This window comes from Rhinoderma darwinii, chromosome 2, assembly GCF_050947455.1.
Source record: "Rhinoderma darwinii isolate aRhiDar2 chromosome 2, aRhiDar2.hap1, whole genome shotgun sequence".
NCBI classification, from domain to species: domain Eukaryota; kingdom Metazoa; phylum Chordata; class Amphibia; order Anura; family Rhinodermatidae; genus Rhinoderma; species Rhinoderma darwinii.
Window position 1 is genome coordinate 137,404,386 of NC_134688.1, and position 14,987 is coordinate 137,419,372.

A 14,987-nucleotide genomic window follows, 5' to 3' on the forward strand; every position below is an offset into this window, starting at 1 on the left:
AGCAAATGCCTGTCTGTTTTACACGGACAGGCATAATACACTGCAATACAGAAGTATTGCAGTGTATTATAAATGCGATCGGATAATCGTATAGTGAAGTCCCCTAGTGGCACTAGTAAAAAAGTTTAATAAAAAGTGAAAAAAAAAAAAAGAAAAACCCACTTTTCCCCCTTACAAACTGCTTTATTATTAACAAACAAAATAAAGTAAAAAAGTTACACATATTTGGTATCGCCGCGTCCTTAATGACCCCGACTATAAAGTTATTACATCATTTAAACCGCACGGTGAACGTCGTAAAAAAACATGCAAAAATTGCTGTTTTCTTTGAATCCAGACTTAAAAAAAAATGTGATAAAAGTGATCAAAAAGTCGCATCTACTCCAAAATGGTACCGATAAAAACTACAAGTCGTCCCGCAAAAAAAATAAAAACGTTACGGCTCTTCAAATATGGAGACACAAAAACAAATAATTTTCAAAAATAAGTGTTTTCACTGTGTAAAAGTAGTTACATAGTTAGTACGGCTGAAAAAAGACACATGTCCATCAAGTTCAACCAAGGGATGGGAAAAGGGAAGGAAAAATGTCTACACATAGGAGCTAATATTTTTTTGTTCTAGGAAATTATCTAAGCCTTTTTTAAAGCCATCTACTGTCCCTGCTGTGACCAGCTCCTGCGGTAGGCTATTCCATAGATTCACAGTTCTCACGGTAAAGAAGGCTTGTCGCCTCTGCAGGTTCAACCTTTTTTTCTCCAGACGGAGGGAGTGCCCCCTTGTTTTTTGAGGGGGTTTTACAAGGAACAGGATTTCACCATATTTTTTGTATGTGCCATTAATATATTATATAAGTTAATCATGTCCCCCCTTAGTCGTCTTTTTTCAAGGCTAAATAGGTTTAAGTCTTTTAATCTTTCCTCATAACTCAAATTCTCCATGCCCCTAATTAGCTTCGTTGCTCTTCTTTGTATTTTTTCCAACTCCAGGGCATCCTTTCTATGAACTGGAGCTCAAAACTGAACTGCATATTCTAGATGAGGCCTCACTAATGCTTTGCAAAGTGGCAATATTACATCCCTGTCCCGTGAGTCCATGCCTCTTTTAATACACGACAATATCCTGCTGGCCTTTGAAGCAGCTGATTGACACTGCATGCTGTTATTGAGTTTATGATTTACAAGTACACCCAGATCCTTCTCAACAAGTGAATCCGCCAGTTTTGTAAAACATACAAAAACTATACAAATTTGGTATCGTTGCAATCGCAACAACCCACTGAATAAAGGTATTGTGTTATTTATACCACACGGTAAACGGCGTAAATTTAGGACGCCAAAAAGTGTGGCAAAATTGCTGGGTTTTTTCTATTCCCCCCCCCCCCCCCAAAACAAGTTAATAAAAGTTAATCAATAAATTCTATGTACCCCAAAATTGTGCTATTTAAAAATTACAACTTGTCCCGCAGAAAACAAGACCTTATACAGCTATGTCGACACAAAAATGAAAAGGCTATAGCTATTTGAATGAGACAATGGAAAAACGTAAAAAATGGCTCGTCATTAAGGGGTTAAACATTGTAAACTTCGATCGCTACCATTAGAGCAGGAACCCGGCTGACATCAGACAGCCGAGCCCCGGCTCCAGCCTGCACGGGAGACCCGTGCAGGATGTTGATTAGGTAGCCGTGAAAAGGCGGCTGCCTAGAAAAAAGCCCATTAATGACCGCCGTGAAAAGGCGTATCGGCGGTCATTAAGGGGTTAAATCATTCTGATTCTATGCTTGGCAAGTATTTTTGTCTGATTAGACTCCATCCTTTGCAGCAATAATATGAACACTTTAGGCAGCGCTTTGTATGGACTGTCCTTATAAAAGCACTGCTTGATAAACATGGGTCCGTGTGTTTATGTTGTTTTTCTGGCAATTACTGGAAACTATGGAAGCCAAAACCACATCTTACTTTCTATAAATAAACTCTAATAATCCATGCATTAATATTCTGATTAGAATGCGTTGACAAAGTACTCACATTTTCTGGCATCTGAACATCCTTGCTGAGTTTCTAAGATGCAGAATCTTGGATTCCGTGTAAAACTCCTCTGGAAGTTCCCAGTTTAACGCTTGTGTTATTTTATATTCTACTATAAAGATTTCCATTTGCGTTTATTGTTATGATTCAGTTCAGAGTAGCTCATAATCGTGAACATTATGTAACATATTTTTTACGGTTTGAGACATTGACAAGACGGAAACAGGCAATGAGTAGATTACTGTTCTGTTTTATGGAAATTAACATTTTATTTATCAGTAAAAAAAAACCGTTTCTGTGGATTTATTGCCTTTGGAATAATGGCATAATCTTTACATAGGAGTTGTTTACCTTAACGCAGCCTTTCTTATCTGCAGACCAAGACGTTTGGAGGAGGTGTTAATGCTGGAAGCATTCTCAGTGCTAATGCTGGAGGGAGTCGTAATAGGGAAGCGTTCCAGAGAGAGAAGATAATCAGAAGTGACGGTAGATCAGACGGAGTATATCGTGAGCTGGTAAGGTTTAGCCACTGCACAAAGCATTATAGAACTGACTCATGAATGAAAACACATATATCCTCCTATATCTTCATGTCCTCTTTATTCCATGTTATTTCACATATTTCCCTACATTTCTTCATTTGGATTGAGCAGAATTCTTTTTTTCCAATTCAAATTTTTTTATTGGTTTAAATACAAACATTTACAGAAACATTCAGAGAAAATGTGGTGTCATAATGAGCAGAATTCTTGGCGGTTATACTGGCAACCCCAAACTGCTTGTATCAAGCAATTGTTACATGTATTGTTATGACTTGGCTTCTGAAGTCTAAAAATAAGCTCTCGTATTTGCATAGATGTATCTTAATTTGCATTTAAAATGAAAAGGCTGACCCAAGTTTACCGTTATATAGTCTGCTGTCTTTAATCCCATTAAAATTAATTCAAAATGGTTTAAGTTCAATCATGATCTATAAATGATGATATTTGTGATGTAATCTCGTACTATAATCTCACACTAGCTGAAATTCTATGACTTTCTATAACTGAATTTTTGCAGCTTTTCTTTGTGTCCGGAACAAGGAATTCTACATAGATTATAATGACTAGGAGGTTTCATAAGATTACCATTATGTTTGGACTAAATACTCTATAATAGTTTACACACCACTTAAAGGTAGAATAAATATAGAGGTATTCCAAATTTTCCACAAAAGAATATACATCTAAATTGTATTACGCACCTGACATCTTGAGGATGCTTCCTTTTGTCTCTGAATTGTTATGTCCTACAACCCTGGTGTCAGCGACGACAGTAAATCAGACTGCCATAGACAAAGGACATTGTTTAAAGCAGATATCTAAGGTCTCCTATAGTCGGGCATAAAGGGCCATATATAGTTTCCTGTGCCTTTAATTCTATGAGCCTATGAGTTTTACTTGGCCCTCCCACATACTGCTGATTGATCGCTTTAGCCATATCCGTTTATATACAGGAGGAGCTGTCAGCAGTGAGTGGGCGGAGATAGCTGTCTCTATGATGCCTGGCAACGTTTAAAGTGACACTCCGGGTTCATATGCATAATTAGTAAAATGATCGTACTAGGGTTATGTAACATTTACTCTGGTCCCTCATATGTAAGCTTCCAAGTTTCTCCATACACTATAGGTTCTTAATACCACTTAAAATAACAAAATGGCTTCACTGGGCGTTAAAAGAGAAGTTGCAAAAATGATGTTCCCTTCTCGGACATCACTATCTGCAGGTTTACTCCAATCTAGCGGCTTCCTACGGCATCTGGACCAAAAAGCAGGGAGAATCATCTGGGAGAGCGCAGAGCGATTTCTGTTTTACCAGTATTATGTGAGTGCATGCAGGAGGCGGGTAGAGCAGGAAATTCATAAGGTTGAACTTCAGCCAATTGCCAATGAGCACTGAGTGATGTCAGAGAAAGAGGTGTCGTTTTGGCCTTTGATAAGGACCTATAGTGTACAGGCACGTTGGAAACTTACGTTTGAAGGACCAGAATGTAAGAATTAACATCACTGAACTGTTAAATGACCCTAGTAGGTCCATTTTATTAATTATGAATATTTGCCTTGAAGTTTTACAATAAACAGCTTTTTATATGAAAATACACATCAAAAACCGATGTATCCCTGAGCTCAGCATCTCCCCCTCTATTCTATATTGCCCTCAGATGGGATTGCGTGTTAGTTTTTTGTTTCCCCCAAAATTCAGCTTTTGCTTTTTCAACCTTGTGTCTATTTTCTATCTTGTGTACCCTGTTTTTAGTTGTATCTTTATTATTATTATTATTATTATTATTATTATTATTATTATGAACCTGTCAGCTCTCTTGTAATGTCTGTTTTAGTAAATACTTGTATTACCTATAATATAACAATTCTGAAGCATCTTTTCTTAGAACTTTGAAATGTGCCCTTCCTCTGTTATTCCTCCTGGAAATTTATGAATATTTCCAATTGGGGGTGTGTCCCTACACAGTCTAACACTGTCCACAACAAGTGCTGACCGTTCTAGATTGCTTAGACCTCATGCCCACTTCAGTCTTTTTCTTCAGGGTGCTAGCCGTTTTTCTGACGGCTAGCATCCTGATCCATTCATTTCAATGGGGCCATGCACACTTCAGTTTTTTTCACGGTCCCGTTGCTCCGTTCCGATCAAAAGTAGAGCATGTCCTACTTTGGTCCGAGATTCTGTGACCGTGCGGCCCATGCAAGTCAATGGGGCCGTCAAAAAAACTGAAGGCACACGGAAGACATCCGTGTGCCGTCTGTGTGTGACGGAGCCGTTGCCTAGCAACGGCTGGGCGGGCAGAAGTACATTACAGATATATTACACTAATCGGCAGCCACTTGTCTCTATCAATCACTGATGGAGAGAAGAGGCTGCTGATTAAAAAATAAATAAAAAGCAGTTCATACGTACCCGGTTGTTGACTTGGTGACGAGTCCCTCTTCTTCCTCCAGTCCAGCCTTCCTGTATGACGGGGCAGCCTGTGATTGGCTGCAGAGGCCGCTGCAGCCTGTGATTGGCTGCAGAGGCAGTCACGCGGGATGAAGCATCATCCCTGGAGGCCGGCCTTCTGACGTCATCCAGACTTGCGTGACCGCCACGACAGCCTGTGATTGGCTGCAGCGGTGACATGGGATGAAACGTCATCCCTGGAGGCCGGACAGGAGAAAAGTAAGTATGAACTTATTTTTTATTTCATTAAAATTGTATTTTCCGAGTGCCGAGCATGGTACTGTCCAGGGTGCTGAAAGAGCATGGTTCTTCAGCACTAGTCACTGTCCAAGGTGCTGAAAGAGTTACCGCCGATCAGTGCAGCCCATTAACTCTTTCAGCACCCTGTACAGTGACTAGTGCTGAAGAACCATGCTCTTTCAGCACCTTGGACAGTACCATGCTTGGCGCTTGGAAACACGGAGTGCACACGCAAATCACACGGCCGCTAAAACGGGCACACGGATCCGTTAAAAATGGCCGTGAAAACGGTGATGGAAGTGTGCACGAGGCCTTAGGGACACACCTTTTTTACTACAACAGACATGTCAGAAGAGCTGACAGGTCCTCTTTAAAATGGATCTGTCATCTTACTATGCTGCCCTGTTTAAGGGCAGCATAGTATGATGACAGGTCAGGTCAGTTCTAGTATTCGTCCAAAAGGCATATAAATATTGTGCCATTTGCCTAATAAAAAATACAGTGTACGCATGGTTATTAGTTTGCTGTAATCACAAGGAAAGCACTTCCGCTGCCCTCCTTACCACTGACTGATGGCTGCTATGTATATGCAAATACACGGCAGCTCTTAAGTCACTGGTGAGCGGGACAGGAGAAGCGCTCCTCTCATGATTACAGCGGGCTGATAACTGAGTCTGTTTTATTCTTTATTAGGCTCTATTAGCCAAATGGCACAATATATATATTTTTTGTGCCGTTTGAGCTTATAGTAAAGTAGACCTGTCCATATACTGTGCTGCCCTCGCATAGAACACAGTGTGAGGGCGGACCTGCTTTAAAGTGTATCTGTCACCAATTTGTAATGTGTAATCGATATCTGTCTGTTCTATGTTTCCTTGTGTTTTAGTCCTTTTTTGTGTCCATTTTCTAGAACTATTACTTTTCAAGGCTGGCGCAGCTCAGCAGTGTTTATGGTCACATGATAGACCTATTCACTACTAATTCCTTTATTCAAAGAGGGCTGAACAAGGACAGAGCCCCTAATAAGTATTCATCAGCAGCCATTTTGTTAGGACACAAAGATAAAATTCAGGACAGCTGTATTGTAAGTGGAAGAAAAGTCCAATAGTACAGAATATATTAATACAATAATTCTACAATGATTACCCCAAAGACAAAAAAAAAACCCATTCTGGTGGCAGACGCTCTTTAATGTTTATTTTTATGGCACATCAGCTTGAGGTATATTTCACCTGGGTGCGTGCAGCGCTTTCAGGAAAAATTGTTCCCATCACACTAAAGTAAATGGAGACACTTCACATTATGGGGTTTTCAGTCCAGTAACTGATTACAGCAAAGGTAGTGAATATTTTCCATGCAGTTTCCCTCTGAGTAGCAATATATTCTTATGTCCTTTAGACAATTGATACAGCCATCAATACACTAGTGTTGGCACCGACTTAAGCATGCTGCAATGTTAACTTCTCAAAGCTGAGATGATCAGACATGTTTTTACCTAAGATTGAAAAAGCATTAATGGTGCCACTATTTGGTCACATACATAGTTTTCATCCAGCCACTTCTTCATCCATCATACACCTTCAATGAATGGCATGTACTGATTTAACCACTGCTCTATATTTTCTAATTAACTAAACAGGCTTTTAGTTCACGAGTCTGTGAAAGATAGCAGACGACCACTGGGGGAGCGGCAGTGGTGGCCATATTGGTTGTCACTGAAAAAGATACACTAACCTATCCGTGGCAGGATGGAATTTTTAACTTGACAGAAGAGGGCAACTGAGGGACCTATATTTATTGTTGATCTTACGACTTTAGGCTGACATGTTCTTTATGCCACTAACATCACTATTTCTCACTGTATGGTTAAGGTAGTATAAACTGCTCCTGCTTAGATAAGCGGACGATGAATGGGTTTTATCAAGCTGGTTATGTTACGATTGGGTGAAGCAAGTTTCGTAGCAAAATATAAGCTTGCTAATCCAGGTTTTTGACATTCTCTACACTAGATTCCAGTTCATTGTATTTAGTGGCAAATGGGAAGTGGTAGAGGAAACAGACTTTTTTTATTCTTCTATGCTTCTTCCCCCATCCTGCTTTTGGACTTCTCTCCACGAATACAAAGGTGTTTTTATTCCCCATAATGCAGCGGTTTTTAGTTCCAAGCTGTCTATTTGTGTTCCGTTCTTTGATTCTTTTGCTTCGATCCTTTTATGTTGGTTCGGTGATGGTTGTGTTTTTGTGTTTTTTGTTTTTTTATGGCTCTCGGTCAATCAATAGATAGTTGTAGAAAGTAGGACACACTGATTTGTCTTTGAACTATTTGTATTGCCTTTATTTCTCACAGAATATTCTGAGGACATGTTCCTGAACATTGCAATATTTTCCTATATTTTTTACTTCTAAATCCATTTGCATCTTCATATTTTGAAAAAAAAACACCATGTACAGTATCTTGTTTTTTACTCTTTAATATCTCATCACTTTCCTGGCAGAACTGACAATTTGCTCTTTTTTACTTAAATATCTGTGTGTCCCTGTAGAACATAGAATTTAAGAAAAAATATCACATTCAATTGGAAATAACATGCAAAATATTGTTATATAAATGAGCATTGGTGCTGCTGCAGTGCCGCTTGATCAGGAATTGCTCTATTTATGTACTTCTATTTACTTGACAGCCTAGTTGATCTAAAAATCAAATCGGTGGAGGTGCCATCTATTGGAGGATTCTGTAAGCTCCATAGTGAAAGTCATTGCACAGCAAACATTACAAAAAGTCGAACAAAAAAAACATATAACCACAACCTCACTTTATGTATAGTTGAATTTATTTTTCTTGTGTTTTTTTTCTCCTCAAAACGTGCCATTTCCACATCTTGTTCTAGGCTTTCTTTATATGCTAATCCCGGGATGGTTTTAGCACAAAGTGATATTTATTCTGTATTTTTGCTTTAACAATGAAGAGTAAACCATTTCTATATTCTGCTTTATATGCAAGGATCAGAAGGAGAAATGAGAATCTCAAGCAGTTCCCATTTGCACTATTGGGGTCAACCTCCTGATTACCAGAGGTTCCCAAAGAGCAATTCATTTCAATTCATCTCCTGAGTTCATCAGAAATATGCTGAAAAATTGCAGGCCACTTTAGCATGTGATTCAAAGGGTTTTCTGACTTTTAAAATGTTCGCCATATTCTTAGAATATGTCATAATTGTATGACCGATCGTTAGAGCCTAGGGGCTATGATGCTCAATTAGGTACCGTAGGCTTTCGCATTGTTTTTTTCCTCAAACAGTGCCACTCGCATCCCGGTGCTGCGTCTTATATTGAAGTCTAGGTTGAGTGCCACAGGCACTTTGCTCTTGTGATCATCGGTTCCACATTGGTGGCATATTGTGCTGTGTATTTCTGTAATGTCACATCTGTTGACTCCGCATGATGACTTATATAAATTTTATTAGAGGAAACATGTGGTCACTCTCTATTATTGATCATAACATCTGCAATATACACATTGGAAAATGTAAAAGCACAAACAGTCGGAACGTATTGGAAACAAAGCTTAATAGGCCAGTGCATGTTCTACAATCACATTTGCTTATTTAGAAAACTTACTGCAGTAGGATACGTTCATGCTCTAATAACACAATAGCGCCTTCCAGATGCTAGCAATTCCAACAGGCTGTATGTGACCTGTCCCCTAGGATTTTACCTGCTCTACTCACACACCACTCCTCACAAATACCTGAGAACTGCAAAAAATAGTTTGTAGCCACTCTACAGAACAAGCGCTTTTCTTTCACCGTTAATGAACAGATGTAATCAGTATTAGGGTTATCCTGTGTGTTAGAGGCACCCAGGAGCCGCTGTCAGCCAAGCCGTCAATCCAGCAGTCAAATGGATTTGGCTTGCAGCGGCACTATGCAGTGTCTATGTATAGTGCCTACATAGAAGCTGCACCGCAAAAAGTAAATACATTTATTTATTTATTTATTTATTTATTTATTTTATTTTTAAAAAAAAGTCCATTTGAAAGTGTTTTAAAAAAACAGAAGACATACATTTTATGAAAATATGATGCTACCAAGGTTTACATAGCCTTTAAATTCTTTCACCACCTCCATTCCATTTCCGCCCATTCTACAGTAATACGCAAATGTTCTTACCCCTGATCATCTCATTTGTCTTATCCACCATAAGAACCAAATTATTCTCCAAAGACCATTGCTGTAACAGATGAATCTCAGACCGGTAAGATTTTTCATCCCCGTCCGAAATCAAATCAATCAACGTTGCAATCCTGTGGTACCCCAAAATTTGACTTACTTGGGGAAGATACCTGGCCCTCCACCCTAACCTGGTTGTCTATCAATCAAGAAACTTAGCAGCCACTTGCATAGTTTCTGTGGCAATCCCAGCTTCTCTAGTTTAGCAACAAGGAGCGTGGGCACCACGTGTAAAAAATGGAGATAAAATCCACAAACAAAACTCTTGAGTAGTTACGAGTACAAGCTGAATCAACGTGTTTTAAAATCGTATGCATAGCCAATGCTGCCATATCCACTGTGAATCTGTTGTTCCTATATGCAAATTGAAGGCTATCCTTACTACCAGCCAATACATTATTAATGCTCAACCGGCCAGTTTTTCAAAGCATTAATCACTTCAGGTGTCGAATCTAACAGATGATAATTGTTCATAGGTACCGATGATGCCTTTTTTGGTACTGGTACAATAACCTACTTCATAAGGCAGTCAGGAGTTTGGTTAAAGATACACACAGAAGTTTTGGCACCTATAATACCCCTTGGGCAGTATTATAACCATAAGACATAGTCTATAATTAAGTCTCTGGAGAGAAACACCTCAACGCGCATTTCGCACCCTTCGTCAGGAAGGGTGCGAAACGCGCGTCAAGGTGTGTCTCTCCTGAGGCCATCCGCAGCCATCATGTCAGCTACAGGTAATAGATATGCAACCATGCTCAGTACTTATGTATGGTAGTTAGTTTAACATCTTTAGCAGACTTTACCTAGGTATAGGGGAGGCAGATACTATTAGGACCTCCTACTATTTTGAAGACCATATGCTCTTCCCTGGTGCTGTTATGTTACCTGCTGTATATTATGTACTATTATAACAAATAGGCTATGGTGGCTATTTGATGATCTCGGAGTGTGTTCAATTTTAAGTATGTTTTTAATTCTGTATGGTTATGTATGGGTATCTTTGGGAGGGTGTCCTATTTGTGGAATAATAAAATGTATATTTTTGGACTAACATATGTCTAGAAGACTCTTTTTCTTTCTACACAGAAGTTTTGGTAGAATGTTATCCACCTCAGCCGTCTTCATAACACACACACCTCTCACATCTTTAGACAACCTTGCAACAAAGCCATAAATATTACTAGCGGAATCCTCAAATATTACTAGCTAAATCCTCAAATATAGTTCAATCTGTTTGAGACACACAATCCATAAGGCTGTGTGTCAGCCCCTCTTGTGTGCTGCCTTTGTACATAAGTGCGAAGCCTTTACAATTGGCGGTGCCTTTTATACATTTTTGTCTATACACTGGAAGCATAAGCACCGCAAAATGATTCCATTTCCGAAAACCTGGTTTTCTAACACAGTAAGGCCTCGTGCACACTTCCGACACGTTTTTCACGGCCGTTTGTGAAGGATCCGTGTAGCCGTTTTAGCAGTCGTGTGCACTCCGTGTTTCCGTGCGCCGAGCATGGTACTGTCCAGGGTGCTGAAAGAGTTAATGGGCTGCACTGATCGGCGGTAACTCTTTCAGCACCCTGGAGAGTACCATGCTCGGCGCTCGGAAAATACAATTTTAATGTAATAAAAAAAAAAATCATACTTACTTTCCTCCTGTCCGGCCTCCAGCGATGACGTTTCATCCATGTCGACGCTGCAGCCAATCACAGGCTGTAGTGGCGGTCACGCACGTCAGGATAACGTCAGAAGGCCGGCCTCCAGGGATGACGCTTCATCCCACGTGACCGCCTCTGCAGCCAATCACAGGCTGTCGCGTCATTCTGGAAGGTCGGACTGGAGTAAGAAGAGGGACTCGTCACCAAGACAACGACCGGGTACGTATGAACTGCTTTTTATTTATTTTTTAATCAGCAGCCTCTTCTCTCCATCAGTGATTGATAGAGACAAGTGGCTGCCGATTAGTGTGATATATCTGTAATGTACTTCTGCCCGCCCAGCCGCTGCTAGGCAACGGCTCCGTCACGGATGCCTTCCGTGTGCCTTCGGTTTTTTTGACGGCCCCATTGACTTGCATGGGCCTCACGGTCACGGAATCTCGGACCAAAGTAGGACATGCTCTACTTTAGATCGTAACGGAGCAACGGGACCATAAAAAAACCTGAAGTGTGCATGGCCCCATTTAAATGAGTGAGTCAGTGTGCTAGCCGTCAGAAAAACGGCTAGCACCCTGAAGGAAAAAACTGAAGTGGGCATGGGGCCTTAATGTCACTATTGTTAGGCATAGAACAGTGATCTAAAATCTTTGCTCCTTTCGTCCATTCCACCATTTGCTGATGGTACTTTGGCAGGACAGATCCTAAATTGCTGTGGTTAAAATCCACAAAATTAACAGGCAGTGCCTCTGTAAATACATGCTCTAGATGAGTGAGGTGGTCATACGATGCCCATGAGCACAGTCCCCTGCCAGTGGATGGATATATACGGCCATAATAGTATCCAAAGTAATTTCACACGGCTGATTGTAAGGACGACATTTGATGGTTAAGTATTGAACACTATCGCGACCTCTCTACACCACTTGTTGTTAATAAGCATTCAAACGCCAAAGCCGTTACTTTTTCCCGGTCAGTTCTCCCATACGGTCACTTTTAAACAGGTTAAATCCATCAATCTGTATCACACAGTCTGGAATATCCTTGCCATGTCTCGCTTAAGCATAGCAAACAAGTCCAGTTTATTAGGAAGCAACTGTACATTTGCCAGAAAATTACTTGAAGCGGTGGGCGATATAATCTTCATCTCCGTCTCGACAGGGCCCCAACATGCTTTCCTCTTCTCCTTCTTCTACGTTCCTTAGGCTGCTCCCCCCCCCCCCCCCCCCGTCATCCTTTCTTGCATGCCCATCTACTGTTTCTCCAGCCAGACTCAGACTTGTCACCATCACCATACCTCTCTTTAGTCTCTTCTTTACTGCATACTTATTTGGAGAAGTACTTCGACAGTCCCTCCTGTGTGCCAGGTAGTTACACTACGCGATCACTATTCCGTTCCTGCATGGTGGTCCCTGGCCCCTGCCACACTGCAGCTTCATGTCCTCCAGAGACCTCTTCTGACCCTCCAATTCTCCCTCCATTGTGGGGCCTCAGAGCTCAAAGATCCGCAAGCAGGTGTAAGCTGGCGGCTCGCCCAACCATCCTCCTCCATAACAGGGGACGCACACTGTCAGCCACAGCACTGCACCGCACTTCTGAATCCAGGACAAAGTCCAGGTGTGCAAGAAGCCATCATTACAATACATGGCCATTATTTTGTAAGTGAAATGTAACTTTATCGATATGTATCTCAAGCAAAACATTTTTTTTTTTTTAAACTGTAGCTACATTGTAAACACTGCACTACAATAGTGATAATGTCTCGATTGGACATGCTAACAAAACACCTGTACATTTCTGAAATAGATTTTCAATTCTAATTATCAAAGATTTTTTTTGTTTTGTTTTTCATTTATTTGATCCTAGTGGCTTTTTTATAATGGTAGATATGATTTGTCTCTCAGTAATTTAATTGCATTTGAAAATCGCTCTAGTTCTAACAAGCTAAATAATCATTCTTGTAGTTAGAGAAAAAAAAATTAAGTTTCTGAAGACTGCAAGATCAATATAACATTTCCCATTTAATGTGCAAATTTATTAGAGCAAAGTAAATCTATCTTTTTTAAGCTCTGTACTGATTATTCTGAGGTCATTCCATGTTTTCAATAAGAACACTACGTTTCTCTACAGAAGCACCATCTACGTTCTTTTTGCTGTGTTTTCGCTACCACTCATGTTTTATCAGAGCACAATCCCATGAAGTCATTTTGTTTTTGGGGGTTTTTACGTTTTGATTGTTTGGGAAATCATTAAGGTGAATAGGATTACAGCATTGGAAAAAATATTGCAATGGAATAGAAAATGATGCTTGGCTAGTTACTGATTTCCTCATGTGTTTTTATTTCCATGAAGGTTGATGAGAGGGCCCTGAGACATATCACAGAGATGGGCTTCAGTAAAGAAGCAGCCAGGCAGGCACTCATGGATTTCTGCAACAATATGGAGGCAGCTTTAAATTTCCTTCTTGCTGGCAGCAAACCAATGCCTGTTCAAGGGCCACCACCCCGAGGTATACATCACTGGGTATAAATGAATGGCTGATATCTAGATCCTGTAGGTTTTATCAGATTATATATTATTTGTACGCCGATCTTAATGCATTGATAGAAAAAGAGAATTCTAGCTTTTGAATCATTTGACATTGATTTGTAATTTATTACAATGTATGTTCTAACCACATAAGCACATAGTTTTGTTATTCATCATTTCTAGACATATTGCATCCCTAGCGCTTCACTACGGTTATTTCTATAAAATAAGGCTTCCATGGTAATGATTTCTAGTTTAGGTGTGGTTACAAGTAAAAAAAAAAGGTGTAAAAATGTTTACAATTGAATACAACGGCATTATGTTTTATGGCCAGGTAAAGGAAGAGGTCGAGGAAGAACACGTGCAGAGGCGGATGATGATTTAACAAGTGCTAGACCTTCGGCACCTAGTACACTGTTTGACTTTCTGGAGTCCAAAATGGGAACTTTTTCAATTGAAGGTAAGTGTTCGCATTTTGATGTTAATAATTGGTCTGTTTTTAATAATAATAAGAAAATTGTAATCTCATTTCATCTTAGGTTTCTGATTTTGGCTTCTCTATTTAACTGTTAACCCCTTCCCGCCGCAGCCATTTTTTTGATTTTAACTTTTGTTTTTTCCTCCCCACTTGGAAAAGTGAAAATCCAAAAAATGGCTGCGGTGGGCTATATTGATGGGGGGGAAAAACTGCTATATTGATGGAAAAAAAAGTTATGGCTTCCAAAAGCCATAACCTTTTTTCCATCAATATAGCCTTTTTTATCCCCATCAATATAGCCGTATGAGAGCTTGTTTTTTTGCAGAATAAGTTGTAGATTTTTACGGTACCATATCATGTAGTGGGAAATGTTATATTGTAATAGCTCTGACTTTTATGGTTATGGCGATACCAGTTAAATGAATACATTTTTTTTTTTTACATTGTGATTGGTGGAAAATGGCAAAGTTTTTTTAATATTTTTTATTTTTTTTAATACTACTGTATTTAACTAACAGTACTACTAATGTATTGCAGTATATGGTTATACGGACAGTCTCCTATGAAGCCCTTTTGACCGCGGCACCAAGGGATCCTGCTCATTACACTGAAGTGTTGGCTGTTACACACATCCGACACACTCGTTTTATGGAGCGGGCTCAGCCCGTGAGCCCGATCCATCATACTCAACCCCCCCCCCCCCACCTGGCCTCCACCGTATATATACATGACGGGAATTTTCTTCAAATCTTATATTCGTTCCTCATAAATATTAACCCCCTTCCCTCCGCAGCAATTTTTTCTTCCCTCCCCCCACCACCTTCCAAAAGCCATAAG

The 14,987-nt window shown here is 40.0% G+C and overlaps 1 protein-coding gene across 2 annotated transcripts in view; it reads left to right on the plus strand.

Annotated features, from left to right (window-relative positions):
• Positions 1 to 14,987, plus strand: part of TDRD3 (tudor domain containing 3) — a 274,537-nt gene that overhangs the window by 192,796 nt on the left and 66,754 nt on the right. For both annotated transcript variants that reach the window (XM_075852311.1, XM_075852312.1), the window contains 3 exons: positions 2,406 to 2,543; positions 13,496 to 13,652; positions 14,007 to 14,132. In XM_075852311.1, coding sequence (XP_075708426.1) covers positions 2,406 to 2,543; positions 13,496 to 13,652; positions 14,007 to 14,132 — 421 coding nt within the window. The remainder of the gene's footprint in view (positions 1 to 2,405; positions 2,544 to 13,495; positions 13,653 to 14,006; positions 14,133 to 14,987) is intronic.